At 37.9% G+C, this 20,115-nt stretch overlaps 1 protein-coding gene across 5 annotated transcripts in view; it reads left to right on the top strand.

The window, feature by feature from the left end:
- The window catches only part of ITPR2 (inositol 1,4,5-trisphosphate receptor type 2), a 471,510-nt gene that overhangs the window by 301,342 nt on the left and 150,053 nt on the right, over nucleotides 1-20,115 (top strand). For 4 of the 5 annotated variants that reach the window (XM_041735326.1, XM_041735322.1, XM_041735323.1 and 1 more), the window contains 4 exons: nucleotides 10,931-11,039; nucleotides 11,758-11,945; nucleotides 18,091-18,274; nucleotides 18,979-19,235. In XM_041735326.1, coding sequence (XP_041591260.1) covers nucleotides 10,931-11,039; nucleotides 11,758-11,945; nucleotides 18,091-18,274; nucleotides 18,979-19,235 — 738 coding nt within the window. The remainder of the gene's footprint in view (nucleotides 1-10,930; nucleotides 11,040-11,757; nucleotides 11,946-18,090; nucleotides 18,275-18,978; nucleotides 19,236-20,115) is intronic. The other variant, XM_041735324.1, reaches the window with a different exon arrangement.

Below are 20,115 nucleotides of genomic sequence, written 5' to 3'. Positions count from 1 at the left end.
TTTAAGAGTTCTTAATTTTGGCCAATCTATTGGGTAATGAACAATTGTTGCATGATAATTTTATAAATATATTTAATATCTTTCTTTATTTCTTATGTTAAAAATAAATATTAGAAACATGGGATATTGGTTTTCCTACTGATGCTACCTTAAGAAAAGTTAGTCTAAATTGGCTTCTGGTGAATTCTGTTCTGTGTATGCATAGGGGTGATTGAAACCTATGCATATGCTGGTGTTGTTTTTATGAAAACAGCCTACTGATCATATTGGCTTCAAAGTAATCTTCTACATAATTAATACTGTTTTCATTTGCCTTTTCTTAAAAAATTGTAGAAATTCAGAGCTGGGTATTGATGTGATTGGGTAAAGCTCTATCTGTCTTCATGGCACTGGGCATTGTAATGTCCTGTAGATGCTGTGAATTGGACAAGTGTTATTTTCCTGTAAACACTAAAAAAAACCCGCAATGTTCATTTAGTACTTCTTATAGATTAAGGGCTTAACGCTTTTCATATATAATTTTTAATCCTTAAAATAGCCCTCTGACATAGATATTGTTATTCACAGATGGGGAAATTGAGTCTCAGGGCAGTTAAATAAAATTCTTGAGATCACAAAGGCCAGTGGCAGAACCTGGATCCAAACCAATTACACTGGTCTCCGAGACATTGTCTTTTCTACTAAGTACACAGGCTTTTCATGCCTGGAGTTTCACAAATAACATTAATTAGGTGTTAAACTGGGTGTAGATATTAACTCATTTAATTCTCAAAACTTCCTTTGAAATTGTGCTATGCAGAGGTCCTCATCATTCCATCAACTCCAGACATATTTCTCTCTTGGTCTAAGGAACTTCTAAATATATCCTGAATTTCGTAAAATGTAGCTTCACACTTCTTTTGTCAGTGTATTTGCATTGATTATAAGTAATACAAGTGTTAGTTTACTCCCTTTTTTAAAAAAAAAATTTTATTTATTCATGAGAAACACAGAGAGAGAGGTAGAGACACGGGCAGAGAGAGAAGCAGGCTCCATGCGGGGAGCCCAATGTGGGACCCGACCCCGGGTCTCCAGGATCACGCCCTAGGCTGAAGGGCGCTAAACCCCTGAGCCACCCAGACTGTCCTTCTCCCTCCCTTTTAAAGACAGTTTCTTTCTAGTATACGAGAAAAAGGGTGAGGTCTCCCCTCTACCCCCTCTCTTACCCTGTGTGTGTGTGTGTGTGTGTGAGGGTGGGGTGGGTTCTCTGAGTGTTGTTCCCTTGACAACTTCAAAGTCACATGTTCCTCTCACTGCCCTGTGGGCCAACACTCTTTTGGTTCTGATCAGTAGTTCACAGCTTGAATGGGTAGACTGTGCTGAGAACATGCATAGGAACAGGCAGGTGTACACAAGGCTGAAGAGTGCTGGTCTCACCCTCTCTTTTTGTATTGTTTCTTACCTCTTGTTACACCATCTTGCAAAGTGGTACCTATATATCATTCTTGACTCAATAGTTGCGGAAATATAACAGGAATCACAGCTTGTGAGGATTTAAAGCTAAATGGGACTTTCCCATTACCCAGGGGAAGGTACCCTCCCCACTGTACTTGATGTTGTTATTCAGACCAAAGTCGGTTCTCTCGTTTATTCCCGTCTCCTCCCACTCCTGCTTTATTCTTTCATTTTCTCTGAGACCTCCCATAGGCTGAGTCTCTTCTTGAACTCTATACCTTACCATACCATTCCTCAGGGACAGTCTTTGCAGAAGCTTTGAAATGACCACTTGAAATTCTATTTTCCCTGGCCTTTAGTGTGAGAACACATGCTTGCATTGGCAGCATATTGATTCCATGTTTTCAGTAACAAATAGTACTCAGTAGGTTTCTGCACCATGTACCAAGGGATAATGGGCTTAATGTTAGTGGTTGTGTGCACTACCATTTGATCATGATTTTATGAGGTAGTGATTTATGATGTGTGAGTCTAGTAGCTGTGCTTCAACAGGGAAATGGTATCCAAAGATTGTCTGTTTATTTCTTGCTTATTTACTCTTCTTTCAACTCTTTATGTTCTGCAGATCAGATAAAGACTTCTTAGAAAACTAAGCAATCTGAAGCAGAAAAGAATCCATTCTGTAGTATGCAGGGTGTGTGCGCGTGTGCATGTGTGTGTGTGTGTGTGTGTGTCTGTGTGTATACAGTCTCAACCTCTGGATTTCAGCAGACCCTCTATTTAAATTGTTGAGGTGTCAACATGCTTCTTGAAAATCAGATACTGAGAGGCTTTTATTATACCCCAAAGAAAATAAACCATTTTTAAAAAGATTTTATTTATTTATTTATGAGAGATACAGAGAGAAAGGCAGAGATAGGCAGAGGGAGAAGCAGGCTCGCTGTGGGGAACCCTGTCTGGGACTTGATCCCAGGACCCCAGAATCATGACCCAAGCCGAAGGCAGATGCTCAACCATGGAGCCACCCAGGTGCCCAAGAAATTTCTTTTACTCCTCACTAGTTATGGGGTGTAGACTCATCCTCCACCATAGCCTTTTCAGCAACCCTGTTTGTCTAGAGGCTAGGATATTTGATAAACCTGGAGTGATGGCTGAAGTCCTGTTTATCTCCAGCATCATGATCAAATGTTTAAATATTATGTACTGTTTCAATGTTTAAATTTCACAAATGGAGTCGAATGGTCTGGTGGGGATTACTTCTTTTGAAAACTAGTGCCATGTCTCAACTCTACATATTTGGAAATTCTTATAGCATATGCTGCAGAATTGTTTTTTGCCCCCATCCCTAGTTCCTGACACATGTTAGAAATGTAATATGTCTTTACAATGAATACCAAAAAAGGGAAGGAAGGAAAATAGAAGTATATTGTCACAGTAGTGTATGAATCATTTGTTTTAACATTTTCCACAGTCTTTTTTTTTATAAGCCCCTTTCCTAGAATTGTTGAGACATCCATATGTTTTTCAAGATTATAATGATTGTGTTGTTATATTGATGAAGAGCATCTTGTGAATGTATATAATAACTATTCCTATTGAAGTTTGTGTTTCTCATCTTATGAAAGTCAGGAAAAAGCATCAGGGGAAGGAACTGGCTTTCACTCCTCGGAGTTAGTGACTAAGAAATTCAAACCATTAGACAGTTAGATTATAGGAGATTGGCCACATTTTCCCACAGGAGTTCCTTGAAGATGTAGTCGATTATAATGATGGACCTAATGTAATTCCAATTAGGATATAGCTGTTGCAATAATTTAGTTGAAATAAAAAATGTACCTTTTTTACCCCTGGGAATTCAAATGAGGAAAAATATCTAAGCAGACATGCTACCATTAAACAAAAAGGTTAGAGAAATACCAATTAGGCTAAACCAAGTTTATGTTAAAATGAGAATATATAGAGACTACCGGTACATACAATAACATTCTTACAGATCTTGTCCAAACTGATTAGTAGCTAAGTGTTAGTTTTTGAGGGAAAATACTAAATTAAGCATTTCTAGTTTTCAGTTTTCATTACCTTTTGAATTTCCAACTGAGGACTTCGTTTTCTAGGATTCTGGTTGTGGTTGTTATAGTTTGATGGTGTCTTCACTATATTTTCCACAGTGGAAAAAATATCACTTAATTGTGTCATTTTTCCAAGGAAAAGGGAACAAATGTAGAATCAGTACTTCAAACATCACATCCTTAAACTTGTCACTCCTAATGCTATTAACTCCTATTAAGGCAAACAGTTGTGCTTTCTCACAAATCTAAGAAAATCTTTAGTCTTTTCTAAGACTAATAAATTTTTGTTATTCTTTCTATCCATGAAAAGCAATACTTTCTAAGCTTGATTTTTGATACATTGGAGTTGGTGCAACAGGAAGTGGCCAGGCAAAAAACGGTCCTCCCAGATATTCACAAACTGTCAGCATGACTTCCCTGGCCACAAAAGATGTCTTTTTATGGAGATGTTTTGTTGTAATTTCAGAAGGTGGTTGTTAGTTATCTTGGCTCCATTACATTTAGCACATCTGGGATGTGTTCATATGAAGACATTGGCTAAAAGCTGTGTCTTGTGGCCTGGAATTGACTCTGATATTGAAAAGACTGGAAAGGACATTTCTTGCTAGTTGGCCTAATCCAGCAAGGACACCTTCCATGGGAAGCCCAGTCAGGAATTCATTTTGGAATTGAAGAGTGAGGATAGAAGTCAAACTTCTCAATGTTGTAGAATTCTTTTCAAGCTGGCTTGATGTGCTTTTAGTTCTTTCCCAAATTTCTGCCTTGACAAATAGAGCTCTGAGAGATTATTTACAACCCTGGCACCAGAATTTCTGCCAGTGATTCCACAATTAATTTATTGGCGTTAAAGGCACTTGTGGAAGTGACTTGCATCGCCACCGTAACCCATCACAGGTAGTGAGGCCACTAAGGATGCCCCCAAACAAGTTAGAACGCAGCACTTGCCTCAATCCCTCAGGTTACACCTCGATATTTGACTAAAGAAATCAGTTCTGCTAAACTCGTCATGTAGCAATATCTCAGGCTTTCCAATCATAAATGAGAATAACTGAAACAAACAGAATAGAATAGAATAGAATAGAATAGAATAGAATAGAATAGAATAGAATAGAATCCTGTTTCATCTATACCTATTCTTTGTTCATTTTTTTAGTGCCAAAGTTTGCCTTTGTTGGAAACTATGGAATTTGAACCACAGTAGAGTTCTTCCACTTTAATTGGAGTTGTAAGGTCCATTTTATATAGTGAGGTATACAGGGATGTAATTCCAAGGACTGATTAACAGTGGACAAATTAGGATTTTCAGGTAGTTTATCATTTATTATTTTTGCCATTTTCTTAATGTATGTATATACAAATTTTTGCATTTAGGTGGGAATGATTGGTATAAAGTGAGAAAGTATGTACAAAAAAGCACATTGTAAATTGTATATTATTGTGCCACCCAGATACTATTAATACTGGTAACAATAGCATCAACTCTGCACAACTTATGTGGCACCTACTATGTGCTGGGAACTGTTCTAAGTACTTTACTTTATACATTTTTACCTATTTAATCATTCCAGAAACCCGAGGAGGATAGGTGTTATGACTGTTCTGCTTCACAGTTGTGGGACTGAGTAACTTGCTTGAGATCCTTCGTTAGTATGTGGCATAAAGGGGACCGGAACCCCAGCAGTGTGGCTGCAGAGTTAAGAACAGGGATAGAATGGGACGCCTGGGTGACTCAGTGGTTGAGCATCTGCCTTTGGCCCATGGTGTGATCCAAGGATCTGGAATCAAGTCCCACATTGGTCTCTTTGCAGGGAGCCTGCTTCTCCCTCTGCCCATGTCTCTCCCTCTTTCTTTCTCTCTGTGTCTCTCATGAATAAATAAATAAAATCTTAAAAAAAAAAAAAGAACAGGGATAGAAGAAGCCCTTCCCTCTTTCTGTGGCATTCTGAATATTATGAAGCAAGAAAATATATGGTTCTGGAAAGGCTGGAGTTGGATAAGAAAAGTAATTGAAAAAATCAAATTGCTCATTTGATTGTGATGTTTATGAATCCAATAAGCACCTGAGATTTTATCTGTCCAAAGAAAATTTAGAAGTAATAGCAAATATGATGCTTATTTTAACTTGATGTGACACACTTCTACTCTATGGTTGGTTTTGAACAGCTTTATTCTTCCAACAATATAAAGGGCATTTTTAAAAACAAAAGATAAAATGCAGCTCTTGACTTCTCCTTTTTAAAAAGAACACACCATTGTTTTTATCTCTTGGTTGGGTCCTTGGAGTAATGCGGTTAAAACATAGGATAAAAAGAGAGCTAGTCACAAGGAGCCAGGGCTCTGTTCACAGCAGGTTCTCTTCCAGACAGTGACACGAACTTGTGCAATTTTAAGAAAAACAGACCTGGATTTTCATGTTTTTCAGCTTTATTTATTGTAGCTGGGCTAACTGTATCTTACAGTACATTGGTCTGTAGAGGTGAGAAGCATGATTAATGGAACAAACTGAACTACCCTTTATAGAAATTGAGTACTTAAGGGAAAATGTTCTCACATTTTTTCCCCAATGTTAGACTTCAACTATGTAGTTTATGGATCTCCTTCTGCTATAATAAGATACACAGCAAAAGCCCATTTGACTCCAAAGAAATGTTCTATTTTGTTTTTCCTCCCCTTTTGGAAGGATCATTTTTTTGGCCTGATGAAATTAATTCAACTCAAAAGGCTTCCTCTTAAAAAGAAGATGGACTGTTTTTTTTTCTTTCTTTAGGTATTCTCTAGAGTCCCTATTTCTTCCAAGACTGCTCATCACCTTTACTCACTACAGCACTATATGAAAAAGTCTTGAAGGAAGAAAACATGAAATAGGGAGCAATGGTAAATGTCTGTGTTATAAAAACTTAATTATCAGTAAGTAATAGTCCTATAAGGATAAAGAACACCAGACACATTGATTGAGTGTCTATAAAATTCCTGGCACTGTGACATTTAGGATATATTTGTTGTGCACTGTGCACAAGAGAGCTTTGCTCTGATGATCATATGGTTAGGGGAAATATGCATGTAAGTGCTCTTCAAAGTCGATTATTTTCTTTTATGTGCTTCGTAGGGCCTAATATCTGTGCCTATTATGGAACTGACCTTATTGTTAACACTTTGAGAATGGGTTATATCTTATTCACTTAGCATAGTGTCTAAGACACAGTAGATACCTAATGAATATTTGTAGAATGAAGAGGGGATATAGGACATGTCCATAAGTAAGACAGAAGGAAAAATTTTCAGGCAGATGAGAAGATATGTGAGCAAAGCAGAAAGACAGGAAACTGTGGTTTGAGAAGTCATCACATAGTTCTATTTGGTTAAAATAGTATGTGTGAAGGCACTATTGGAAGCTACAACTGAAAGAGAATAGGTAGGATGTCACAAATCATTGTCAGGTTGAGTGGATAGTAGATGAGCCCTTAAGTCTGGGGCCTTAAATGATCAAGATGGTTCTGATCTTCTTAAAATAAATTGAAAAGTAAAGGGGAAATGAGTTTAAGAAGGAAGGACTATTAGTGATGTTGAGTATCTTTTCATGGGTCTGTTGGCCATCTGGATGTCTTCTTTGGAAAAATGTCTGTTTAGGTCCTCTGCCCAGTTTTTAATGGTTTTGTTTGTTTGTTTGTTTGTTTGTTTTGGTGTTGAGTTGTAGAAGTTCTTTATATAGTTTGGATATTAATCTTTTATTGAATATATCATTTGCAAATATCCTCTCCCAATTAGTGGTTTGCCTTTTTGTTTTGTTGATGATTTTCTTTGCTATGCAAGAGCCTGTTCTTCTGGAGTAGTCCCAATAGTTGATTTCACTTTTGTTTCTCTTGCCTAAGGAGATGTTTCTAGAAAAATGTTTCCATGGCCAATGTCAAAGAAATTCCTGCCTGTGTTTTTTTTTTTTTCTAGAAGTATTATGGTTTCAGGTCTCACATTTAAATCTTTAACCCATTTTTTTTTAAATTTTTTTTTTTTATTTATTTATGATAGTCACAGAGAGAGAGAGAGAGAGAGGCAGAGACACAGGCGGAGGGAGAAGCAGGCTCCATGCACCGGGAGCCTGATGTGGGATTCGATCCCGGGTCTCCAGGATCGCGCCCTGGGCCAAAGGCAGGCGCCAAACCGCTGCGCCACCCAGGGATCCCATCTTTAACCCATTTTGAGTTTATTTTTGTGTATACGTGTAAGAAATGGTTCAGTTTCATTCTTTTGCATGTAGCTGTTCAGTTTTTCCCAGTACTGTTTGTTGAAGAGGCTGTCTTTTCCCCATTGCATATTCCTCCCTCCTTTGTCATAGATTAATTGACCATATACGCATGATTTCATTTCTGGACTCTATCTTGTTCTATTGATTTATGTATCTGTTTTTGTGCCAATACCATACTGTTTTTATTACTACAGCTTTGTAGTATAACTTGAAATCTGGGATTGTGATACTTCCAGCTTTGTTCTCTTTTCTCAAGATTGCTTTGGCTATTGGGGGTCTTTTGTGGTTCCATACAAAGTTTAGCATTATTTTTTTAGTTCTGTGAAAAATGTTGGTATTTTGATAGGGATTTCATTAAGTCTGTAGGTTGCCCTACTTATCAGGAAAATGCAAATTAAAACCACAATGAGATATCACTTTACATTTGTCAGGACGGCTAAATTCAAAAGCACAAGAAATAACAAGTGTGAAGATGTGGAGAAAAAAGAACTCTTATGCACTGTTGGTAGGATTGCAAATTGTTGTAGCCACTGTGGGAAAACAGTATGGAGGGTTCTCAAAAAACCAAAGGAAAATTATCATACGGTCCAGTAACAAAAACAAAAACACTAATTCAAAAGATACATATACCCCATGTTTATCACAGCATTATTTACAATAACCAAAATATGGCAGCAACATGAGTGTCTGTGGACAGATGAATGGATAAAAAAAGAGGTGGTATATAGATACAATGAAATTTTGCTAAACTATAAAATAGAATGAGATCATGCCATTTGAACAACATGGGTGGGCCTAAAGGGTATAAGGATAAATGAGAGAAGTCAGAGAAAGACAAATACCATATGATTCCACTCATATCTGGAATTTAAGAAACAAAACAAATGAAAAAACTAAGGAAAAAAGAGACAAAGAAACAGACTCTTAAATACAGAGAATAAACTTGTGCTTGACAGAGAGGAAGTGGGTGGGGAGATGAGTGAAACAGCAAAGGGGAATTAAGAGTACATTTACCACGATGAGCACTGAGTAATGTATAAAATTGTTGAATCACCTATATTGTACACCTGAAACTGATATAATATTTTCTGTTAATTATACCTCAAGAAAAAGAGAAAAAAGTAGAGGAGACGATTCCATTGTGAAAAGTCAAGTTTCAGGTGCCAGTAGAACCTCCAGATGAAGATAAGGAGATCTAAGTGGAAACAGGATGAGAAGCTTAGGAGAGCCAGGTCGAGCAGGAGGAAAGACATTTGGCAGTCAAACCAGCAGTGGTTGTGCAACCAGGGATCAGATAAAATTGCTGACGGGACGGGGGAGGGAAGATGAGGAGAGCAGCACAAAGAGAACTGGGGATAAAGCCTCCGGGCTTGAGAGGGAAATATGATCAGAGCGTGAGAGAGAGGGAAGGAGCAGTGAGGGCCATGTGTCACAGTGTCGCCACCAGGAGGTGTGCCTGGGGAGGGATGTAGAGCACAGTGTGGGAAAATGGCCTGTGGGGTGCAGTCAGGCATTGAGTTTGGGTCTTGCTCTATCACTTGTTAGCTGCATGATCCACATCCAGTTACGTGAGCTCTTGGGCTCCAGGGTCCTTACCTTGAGGATGGGACTAACACCTCAGTAAATGTGTTAATTTAGTTTTAAAAAGTGTTCTTTAAATAATATCTTCAAATTGCTCTTGTCTATTAAAATAATAAAAACCAATAAAATGGAAGATTTGGAGTTATCTGTACTTCTTATGTACATGAAGCAAAGTATATTGCAAAACATAATGTTTTAAAAATGTAACCAGTATAAGATTGAAGACAGGAATTTTTGAATTCTTGTTTTATAACGGAATACACTGTCTTTTGCACATCATCTTCTGAATAAGCCCTTGGAATTTAAATATAATTCACTCTGTCTAATCAAGTTTAAGTTTTGGAGCACCTGCTGTATACCCTCCACTTTCCTAGGTCTCTTTACTAAGCTTCTTTAAATAGGGCTTTTGGTTTCTAATTCTTAGGCTGTGTATTAAGCCATGTTTTCTTTAGGCATCACTAATATTCTGTTTTAAAATTAACAGTGTATTATTAGTTTCAGAGGTAGAGTTCAGTGCTTCATTAGTTGCATATAACACCCAATACTCATCACATCACATGCCCTCCTTAATGTCCATCACCCAGTTACCCCATCCCTCCACCCATCTCCCCTCCAGCAACCCTCAGTTTGTTTCCTACTGTTAAGAGTCTCTTATGGTTTGTTTCCCTCTCTGCTTTGTCTCCCTCTCTGGTTTTCATCTTATTTTTCCCTCCCTTCCCCCTTGATCCTCTGTTTTGTTTCTTAAGTTCCACATATGAGTGAGATCAAATGATAATTGTCTTTCTCTGATTGACTTATTTCGCTTAGCATAATACCCTCTAGTTCCATCCACATCATTTCAAATAAGATTTCATTTTTGTGATGGCTGAGTAATATTCCATTGTAGATATATACCACATCTTTATCTGTTCATCTGTCGATGGACATCTGGTCTCTTTCCATTGTTTGGTTATTGTGACATTGCTGCTGTAAACATTGGGGTGTGACCCTTCAGATCACTATGTTTGTATCTTTTGGGTAAATACCTGGTAGTACAATGGCTGGGTTGTAGGTTAGCTCTATTTTTAACTTTTTGAGGAATCTCCCTACTGTCCTCCAGAGTGGCTGCCTTCCCATCAACAGTGCAAGAGGGTTCCCCTTCCTCCACACCCTTGCCAACATTTGTTATTTCCTGACTTGTTAATTTTAGCCATTCTGACTGGTGTGAGGTGATCTCTCATTGTAGTTTTGATCTGTATTTCCCTGGGCATCACTAATATTCTTAACAACACTAAGACCCTCAGCTTTTGAGGCAATCTTAAATTTAGAGTACGTAAGTTTTCCTAGTACTATCTATTGTGACTTTCTCCAGTACATTTTGTTCAAAATACTATACTTTATTCTTTGTTTCTGGGAGAAGCAAAATCATCATTATTTTCTCCAGAAACATTTACAAATTTTTGTCTCAGAAAATATTATGCTGTATAAAATTAATTTTTATTAATTTATTAATGTTTCATCATCATTGATAAAATGCATTTTAAGTGGCATTTTAATGGACTGATAGTTGCCCTTTTCATTAGAAAAAAGAACAATAAGAAACATCTTTTCTCATCCTTTGTATTAGGGTAACACTTTAAGAAAAATACTCCTGAATCGCTACTTTAAAGGAGACTATGGAGTTGGTATGAATGGACACCTCTCTGGAACCTACTGCAAATCTGCACAAGCGGGAGGTAAGCTTTCTCATTTTCTCATCAATCTAAGATTCTGGTCACATGTCTCCATGCTGGTGTTATGCTACCATTTTACTTAAAATAGAATAATTATAAAAAATTCACTCAAAAAGCACTATTAGAAACCATTGTACAAAATTTTGCATTCACAAAACAACTGATTTGAACACCTAATTTTGCTCTTTGACTCTGGAAAATAGTAAACTATGTCATAATTTCTTAATATGTAATTTTTTTTAATATGTAAATTAAGGACAAAAATAAAGCTAATGTTCTTTTTCTAAAGCATTTATTTATTTATTTTTAAGAATTTATTTTTTACAGAGAGAGAGAGAGAGCACACAAGTTGGGAGGGCAGAGGGAGAGGGAGAAGCAGATTCCCTGCTGAGCAGGGAGCCTCGTGTAGGACTCGATCTCAGGATCCTGAGATCATGGCCTGAGCTGAAGGCAGACACCCAACCGACTGAGCCACCCAGGTGTCCCTAAAATATTTATTACTAAGAAAAAAATCACTTAATTACAGGTGTCATACATTTAATAAAGCTATGTTTTTAACAAACTTTGGACGTTTTTTTAAACCCTAGCTTCTAGTATATTTAATGCTGAAGGGAAAAAATTCCAATGATAAATAATATTCTTAAGGTCTAAGAATTGAAAAACCTTTAGTGCTAATAATGTCTGTAAAAAAGGTTTACTTATTTTGTTTTCCTAATCACAGGGAGCTTTTCTGGACAAGATTCAGATAAGATGGGGATATCAATGTCAGATATTCAGTGTCTACTGGATAAAGAAGGTGCATCTGAACTTGTCATCGATGTTATAGTGAACACCAAAAATGACAGAATTTTTTCAGAAGGCATTTTACTTGGCATTGCCTTGCTTGAAGGAGGAAATACACAGACTCAGGTACTTGTTTATAATAATGAGTATTATGTTGGTTATTTGTATTTCTTATTTACTTGTCATAGAAACCAAAGAAAGTAATGTCTTTTTCTTTTAGCTTCTCATGACTACCTAAAAAACAAACAAAAAACCAAACCCAACCACCTTGTATCACATTTTCCTTACAAATTTATTTGATTTACTGTAGAAACTACAGACCTTCACAAATTATTCAGTGAAGCAGAACATTCCTTAGAAACAGAAACTCCTCAGAAGTTTCCTTTCTAACATTATACCAGGAATTCTGATTTGTTTAAGGCCTACTTTTAGGCCTACTTTCAGCATATATATATAAAAACACTTTGGCTTATCTAAGAATTAAATGTAAAAATAAATAAACTCCTCACACCATATTTGCCATTATAACAAGATGTAGTATCATTGACCACACCTTCCAGCACATCCCCTTCCATTTACTTTTTTAAGAGTTTAGAACTGCACCTTTATTTGATGTCCCAAATCTCCCAGTTCTTATTACCCTGATGCCTCTGAGTAAGTGAATTGTCACTGCTCTGGGGAGAGAAGAACCATTTCATTTATTCATTTAGGTCGGGAGGGGTGATTTGAAAGCTGTCATTCACCTATTCAGTGCTCCACTACAGGTAGCAGTATACTTACCTGCACGCATTGATCATCATATCACCATTTCCAGAAGGCACACATTTTACTTTGAAATTCCAGCCAAGTGTCCCTGGGCTGCACCATTCCCAAAGGCAGAACACACTGGGTGAGCCTGAGAGCAGAGCTGGGGAGTGTTCCCAGAGAACTGGCATCTTGCTCCTAGTCCTGCTGCTCACTAACTAAGCTGTTCTTTCTGGATTTGTCTTGGTTGGAGAAGTAAACTATGCTTACAGCTAATGTGAAATTTCAGAATCTACTTTTCCTATTCATGGCAAGTAGAAGCCCCATCTAATTGAAACTAGGGTAGTTACTTTATTAATCCACCAAATGCAATGAATAACAGAAATTTCACTATATCCAATAGCGGGTGACTTTACGAAGAAAGGCCTCATACACAGCCAATGTCACAATGACCAAAAACCAACTCCCAAACACGGATACTTCTTAGTTGAAAAACATCTTGAAAATTCTCATAGCATTGAAGCTGCAGCACAAATTCCTCTGAGGGAAGCTGGGAGAGTGGGTGGTGGAGGGATTTGTGTGGGTTTTCTTGGAAAGGGTCTTGTCTTCTACAACCAGATATTCAGTTGGGACTTTCTAAAGAAATTGTCTAGGCAACTACATAATGTGAGGTGTAGATTATTCAGACAGTAGTGAAGGATTTTTTAAAAAAAAATCTCTAGATGCAATCCTTACAATTAAAGTACCTTCTAGATTCCCATTAGTGGACCATGTAGGGTCACCAGATGAGATCTTTTACCCTACCTACATATTTACGTTTATTGAAGTCCTCGTATTTTTGCAGAATGAGCCAGCCTCTCCCAGAAACTGCCTATTCAACTTTTAATTTCCAGATGAGATCCCTGCACCCCCTCAGAACCCAGATACCTTTTAGTCCTTTTTCACATGATGTTTCTGTGGCAGTTGTCACCAGTGACTTTTTCTTTGTTTTTGAAACCTTTTTACCTTAGGTCCTGGAACACCCCTCTCTTATCATTTTACCTCCTGCCATCCCTTCTTAGGCTTCTTTGACAGCTCCTCTTGATCGACTTAACCCCTGAATCCTGACCTCTCTCAAGTTTCTTTGGGCTCGCCTCTGGTGTTTTTTGCTTGTTCCTTCATCCTGACCTCATTCATTCCTACATCTTTAACTTCCAATCCATACAGATGATTCTCTATTCGCTCAGTACACCTCTAGACTCTACCTCCAGCGATTTTCCAGATGTGCCACTAGTGTTCCAGATGTGTTTCGTGGGATGTGCCACTAGTACCTCAAACTCCACGTGCGTCACACTGAATCCACTGCTGTTCTCCATCTACCCACCTCTCCTTTTACTTTGCCTCCCTCAGTGATTGGCAATCCATCTACCCATATGTCCAGCCGGAGGCTGAAAGCCCACCTTGACCTCAGCTAACTCACCCTCACTCCCTTCCTGAGCATCTCATGGAAGGCCAACCTCTGGTGATTCTGCTCCATTAACATCTCTCATATCCACACTCGGCTTTCAATCTCTGCATTGCCAGCCCTCAGGATCCATCCTTCTTATCTTTTCCTGGGCCACCATGTCTTCCAGGAAGTATCCCAGATCCCAGTTTTGTGCTTCTCCAGATAGTTATCCACTTTGCCTCCAAAGATATCTTTCCAAAAAAACATGTTATTCTCCTGCTTTAAGTCAGTCTCTTGTCCTATAAAGGCAAACTCCCGAACACAGTCCATAAGATCCTTCATGATTTAATCTCTTCAACATTTTCCTTTCTTATTCTACCTCCTTCCTCCTCCATCCTCTCTCCTGTGCTCCAACTATACTAAGCTCTTCTTTCTCATAGGCGTCAAGTCATTTCTCATGTGGCTTTGTCATCTAGGAAGACCCAACCCACGAACCTTTCTTAGAAGCCTCTTCCAATCCCGTGTCCCACTAGGCAAAATTGTCCACTAGTTACTGTCTGCGCTTGCTGTATTCTACAGATGTCTTCAGTGGCATTTCTGCCTTTTCACATGTGCGTCAGGCTCTGTCTAGCAAATTATGTATGCATCCTTAAAAATTGAGACCACACACCAGTCACCTTTGTATCCTTTGTGTCTGACATCATATCTGGCCCAAGAAATGTTCAGGAGTGACGGCTGTATGAATGAATGGTTTGAATCACATTCTATTCCCTTCCCCAAGTCTTCCCCATCTGGCTCAGGCCTTGACCACCACTCCTTTTTCTGAGCTCCCATAACACATATTTCCTTACTATCCATTTGGCACTTTGCCTATGCTACTTTGTTACATTGTTATTTGAACGCCATCTTGCCTCTCCAATTAAATGTCATCTTTCTCCAAGTAGATCATGTCCTATTTCTGCTATCTACAGTGCTTTATCACCATTCAGCAAAGATATGTTGATGAAATAGCATTAAATTATTTCTGTATATGAAGGCCTTTTTTAAAAGATGGGTTATGATAATGTCATTTACCAGCCATCCTCTATTTAGGGTGGTCACTTTTCTAGATCACTGTATACCCCAAATAGCAGCTGTGTTCTCTGGTCTCTAAAAGGTCTCACTGAGGTCAGCTTAAATCCTACTCCTTGCCCTTTAGCAGAGTCTAAAACCCACTCCTCTCTGAGACCCCTGCCAGTCCCCAGGGGGTTTCACATCATCACAGTGCCCTTAGGCACTAATGCTTGGCAGCCCTACTTTTGTAGGAATCTGATTCCCTTCTTTATGTCCTTCTAGCTACAGAAGCCAATTTCTATGTTTCACATACATGATTAAAGTTTGGTTGAAGGGGAGCAGAGGGGAGGTACTTCTGTTATAATTTCAAACTGAGAACTAATAATAACAACAATGAAAGTAAGGAATACCAGGCACTGTTCTTAGTGCTTTCTGTGTACTAACTTGGTTAGTTCTCACAACAGCTGATGAGATAACATATGTTATCTCATCTTGCCAAGAAAGAATCTGAGGTAGACAGTCTTAGCTCCCTACTGAGCTCACATGGCTAGTTACAGATAGAGTCAGGAGTCACATCCATGCAGTCTGGCTCCATCATCCATGCTCTTCACCACTCTAAACATCTCCTTTCTGAAGTAACCTCCTACTTCCTGACCCCTGGGAAATTTCGCTGGCTGATTCACCCTGCATCATTGCCCTAGGCTTACCCCATCTCTTCACTTCCTCGCTTCCTTCCTCTGCCTTTCCTCTTCTAGGCTCCCCCATCCTTCTTGGGGGAAAGTCCTTCCTCTGTCAACAGATCTGTTGATCCATCACCCTTTCTTGGTTCCTGAAAAAAAAAACCTTAGGGTTTCCCCTTATACTCTGAAGCTTATGGAAGCAGTTTCCTAATCAAAAACCATATCTTTCACAAGAGAAATCCTTATGCTTCCTGTTGAGATTATGTACATATATATATATAAAACATGCTTTTTATCTTTATTAAAGTCACACTGTCCTGGTTTTAAAAAGGTGGAGTCTCTGTAAATAACCTGTTATTTTGAGCTTCAGAGGTGACTTTAATAAATTTAGTGATTTAGAGTCAAAGAATCTAGATTTAAATCCTAGCTTTTACAACTTACTAGTTATGTAATATTGGGCAGGTCATTTACCTTTACTAAACTTTATCTTACTGATTTGTACAATGGAAACAAGAATACTTATTACTTATCACACAGTTTTACTGAAAGTATCACTGAGATAATGTATTTCAAGGAACTAAATAAATTACAAAACTTTGTTTTCATAGAGCCACAAAGTTCCTTTAACCTCCTCATTAATATATTGGCACCTCCTTTTACCTTCTAACCCGATTATATTGAAAATATTAGGGTTTAAGCATCAGCTTAATTTGTGGGACCAGAGAGGTCTGAGGTCTGTAAACGCTGCATTTATCCTTTGAATTAACAGAACCAGCTTCACTGTTTCACTGTAGTTGCTATAGTTACTGTGGCTTTTTGCCCTGCTTTCTTGAGGGGTTGCTAGCCTTCGCTTAGAGCTTCCCCTTGTAGGGACAAAGCCAACTCCTAAGGCTTCATAAATTGCTCTGTACTCATACATTGCCTGTATTGAAAATTGCAGGACAGGCATGCATTTCAAGACCTGATGCCATCAGAATCTTACCTGCAAATCCCAGGACCTTATGGGTCATGGTTCCCGGCATTCTTTTAGGAAAGCCTATGTACAGAAGCCAGCCTCACCAAAACTGGCTGTTTACGTTTATTGGCTTATGGTTCATTGTACTTGATTTGGGAGTCATTATTTTTCATAAGTTTTCTTCACAGTGTCTCTCATCAGGGTTATATAACTGTCTTTTAATCAGTACAGTTACTAGAATTATCTTTATTAATTTTTTTACTTTATTTCTGTTGTATATATTGTGTCTATCCCAGATTTTCATATTAATAACATGTAATTTCCCCACTCAGTACAAATTCTGTCTTCTCCGGAGTATATCACCTTTCCCATCATCTCCCACCTCTTCTGGATACTTCTATAAGGCATTAAGCAGACAGTGATTAGGCAGATATTCTCAAGGTTCAGTATTTTTACCTCTCACTAAGATATATTTCATTATCTTTTTGGTATTGGATCTTTTCTACATCATTATTCACTCTTGAAGCAGAATCCGTTTTATACATTTTATGGCAGGCTTGTCTTAGACCCCATCCAAAGCAATGTAGCTAATGAAGTACCAAAAAAACTTAGTGCCTATCTATCAGTGGGTTCCTGTGAGTGAGGCTGCCATGGTAACACATTCTAAATTAAATGTACTATAATTTAGATAAAGAGAAAAATAACTCTTTGTAACTGTGTAAACTCACATTTACACAGGATGATCATTGGATTAGTGGCTGTTTTCCACTCTAGGTGACAAACTCATGAGGGCAGGGATTGTGGTGGCTTTCCCTTTTTGTTCTATCCATAGTAGTAGCAAGGGGCTGGCACATAGTAGGTACTCAATAAATATATGTTGAGTCAAAACATGAGTTTATAGTAATATAAAAAATCAAGGGGTGCCTGGGTGGCTAAGTTGGTTAAGTGTCTGCCTTCAGCTCAAGTCATGATCCCAGCATCCTGGGATGGAGCCCTGCTGAGCAGGGAGCCTGCTTCTCTCTCTCCTCCATTCCCATGGTCTCTCTCACTATCTGTCTTTCTCTCTCTCAAATAAATGAATAAAATCTTTAAAAATAAATCCAAAAAAGAAACTCTTTGCATATGACTTCTTACAGTGCCCTTATAAATTTTTAAAGTAAAATAATGAGTAAGGATGAATTCAATAACAGGACAATATATTGGATTTTAGTGGAAAGTGCTAAGCAAATACAAGCTATTATTAGTATATTGCTAACTAGTACAGGAGACTGGTAAAAGCTGCTAATTTATGAAATAATAATGGCAGCACATTAAATCTGTGCTTTTATCCATGATGTTTATGTTTATTTCAAGCATAGCAGCACTATTTTTCTCCGCTTGGGTATTAATATCTTAAAATATGGTTTCTTGCAGTATTCCTTCTACCAGCAGTTGCATGAACAAAAAAAATCAGAAAAATTCTTCAAAGTTCTCTATGACCGAATGAAGGCTGCACAGAAAGAGATAAGATCAACAGTAACAGTTAATACCATAGACTTAGGTAACAAAAAAAGGGATGATGACAATGAATTGATGACAGCGGGTCCACGAATGAGAGGTAATGAAATATTTGAGTACTTGAGGGGAATAGAGAGAAAACAAGGTCACAACTTTTAAGTTTCACTGATCTTTGTCATCTCCCTTACCTTAGTGTCATTATCCCAACTGTGGTTCTGTGTATGGTGCTCCATTCTTAAATTATTATGGCCACGGGGCTTACCTTGAAACAGCTGTGCAGGACCAAACTCAAACTAGGCATCATCAGCGCAGAGCAACTAGTGATGTGAAAATACTTGGCATCATTGTGGAATGCATGGTAAAGAGCCAATTGCCCAAACCTTTGGAGTGTTCGTGAAGTCCAAACTTTAAGAATAAGAATTATAGCACCATAATCTAATGAAAGATTCTTGGTATTTGGAATAACAGAGTCTCTGTGAAGTAAATACAAATCATATAAACATTAACATTTTGAAGTTTGCCATACTTTTTCTACCTTCCTGTATTCAAGAATTCTCATATTTTATATTTATCAGAAACACACAAGCCCTTCTGAAATTAGTGAAGCATTAAGATCTTTTTCTTAATGTCCTGTGCAAATTTAACATTTTAGTTGCTACTTCAGATTATTTTGGGGAAATTGATGTACCTCTTGTCAAATAATTTTCAATTCAATTGTTAGAGAATTTGGGTAACTGGTTGTATTGTTTTTTAATTAGCAAAAGGAAGTTAAATCAGAAATATGAGAGTAATGTTTTATTTCAGTAAGAGATTCATCATTACTTTTGAAAGAGGGAATGAAAGGGCAATTAACAGAAGCTTCTTCCGCAACGTCCAAAGCATACTGTGCATACCGAAGGGAAATGGATCCAGAAATAGACATTATGTGTGCAGGATCGGAAGCGGGGCACGCCGAGGAAAAGTCTGCAGAGGAAGTAACGATGAGCCCTGCAATTGCCATCATGCAGCCCATACTGAGGTTTCTTCAGTTGCTGTGTGAGAATCACAACCGAGAACTGCAGGTATTTGTTCTACTTTAAAACAAATAAAAAAGCTGAGAAGACAGCCTGTGATTGTAGGTAAAAGCTGAGAAGACAGCCTGTGATTGTAGGTAACTAAATTCAAATAAAACTAATGGATAGTTTTGGAGAAATAATCAGTAAAACCAATAGTGCTCTTTGAGTTGGGAAGAAACTTTTGCATCTAAATAAAGAAAAATGAGGGGAACATTCTTTTATGCATGAAAAAAATCAGGCTTGTACAGTATCCTCCATTGCATCCTCAACTCACATCTTTTTAGCCTCCATCAGCGTCATCAAATCCTAGCATTCTAGTATTTGTTGAGTAAGGTCAGATTTGCCTCATCTACACCTTTCATAGCTTTTATTTTTAATGCTTTATTTATTTATTTATTTTAGAGAGGAGTGGGAAGGGCAAAGGGAAAGAGGATCTCAAGCAGACTCTGCTAAGCATGGAGCCTGACTCAGGACTCGATCTCAAGACCCTGAAATCATGACCTGAGCTGAAACCAAGAGTCAGATGCTTAATCAGCTGAGCCACCCAGGTGCCCTACTACCTTTCACAGTTTTATAGACACTGGCTTTCATCATTTCCAACTCACTTCATGTTTCTTGAGTGAGGATACAGACTATATTTATACTTTTCCATTAGAAACAGTTAGTATAGAAGAGGATTTTTTAGGACAGTAAAGGTCAATACCTTTGTAGATGAATATAGCCCCAGTCTTACATCTTCTTTGGTACATTCTTTTTTTGTCAAATTGATGCACTTAGAGGTGCCTAGGAATTTTGTCCCTTTGTTTTTTGCATCATTTGTGCACTGCTGATGTCACCATGGCATAACTATGTGAAAGGTGAAATAGTCTCTAAGAACACATATCCA

Source organism: Vulpes lagopus, chromosome 21, assembly GCF_018345385.1.
Source record: "Vulpes lagopus strain Blue_001 chromosome 21, ASM1834538v1, whole genome shotgun sequence".
In the NCBI taxonomy this organism is placed as follows: domain Eukaryota; kingdom Metazoa; phylum Chordata; class Mammalia; order Carnivora; family Canidae; genus Vulpes; species Vulpes lagopus.
Note: the sequence above shows the minus strand (reverse complement) of the source record. Positions and strands in the feature narration are given on the sequence as shown.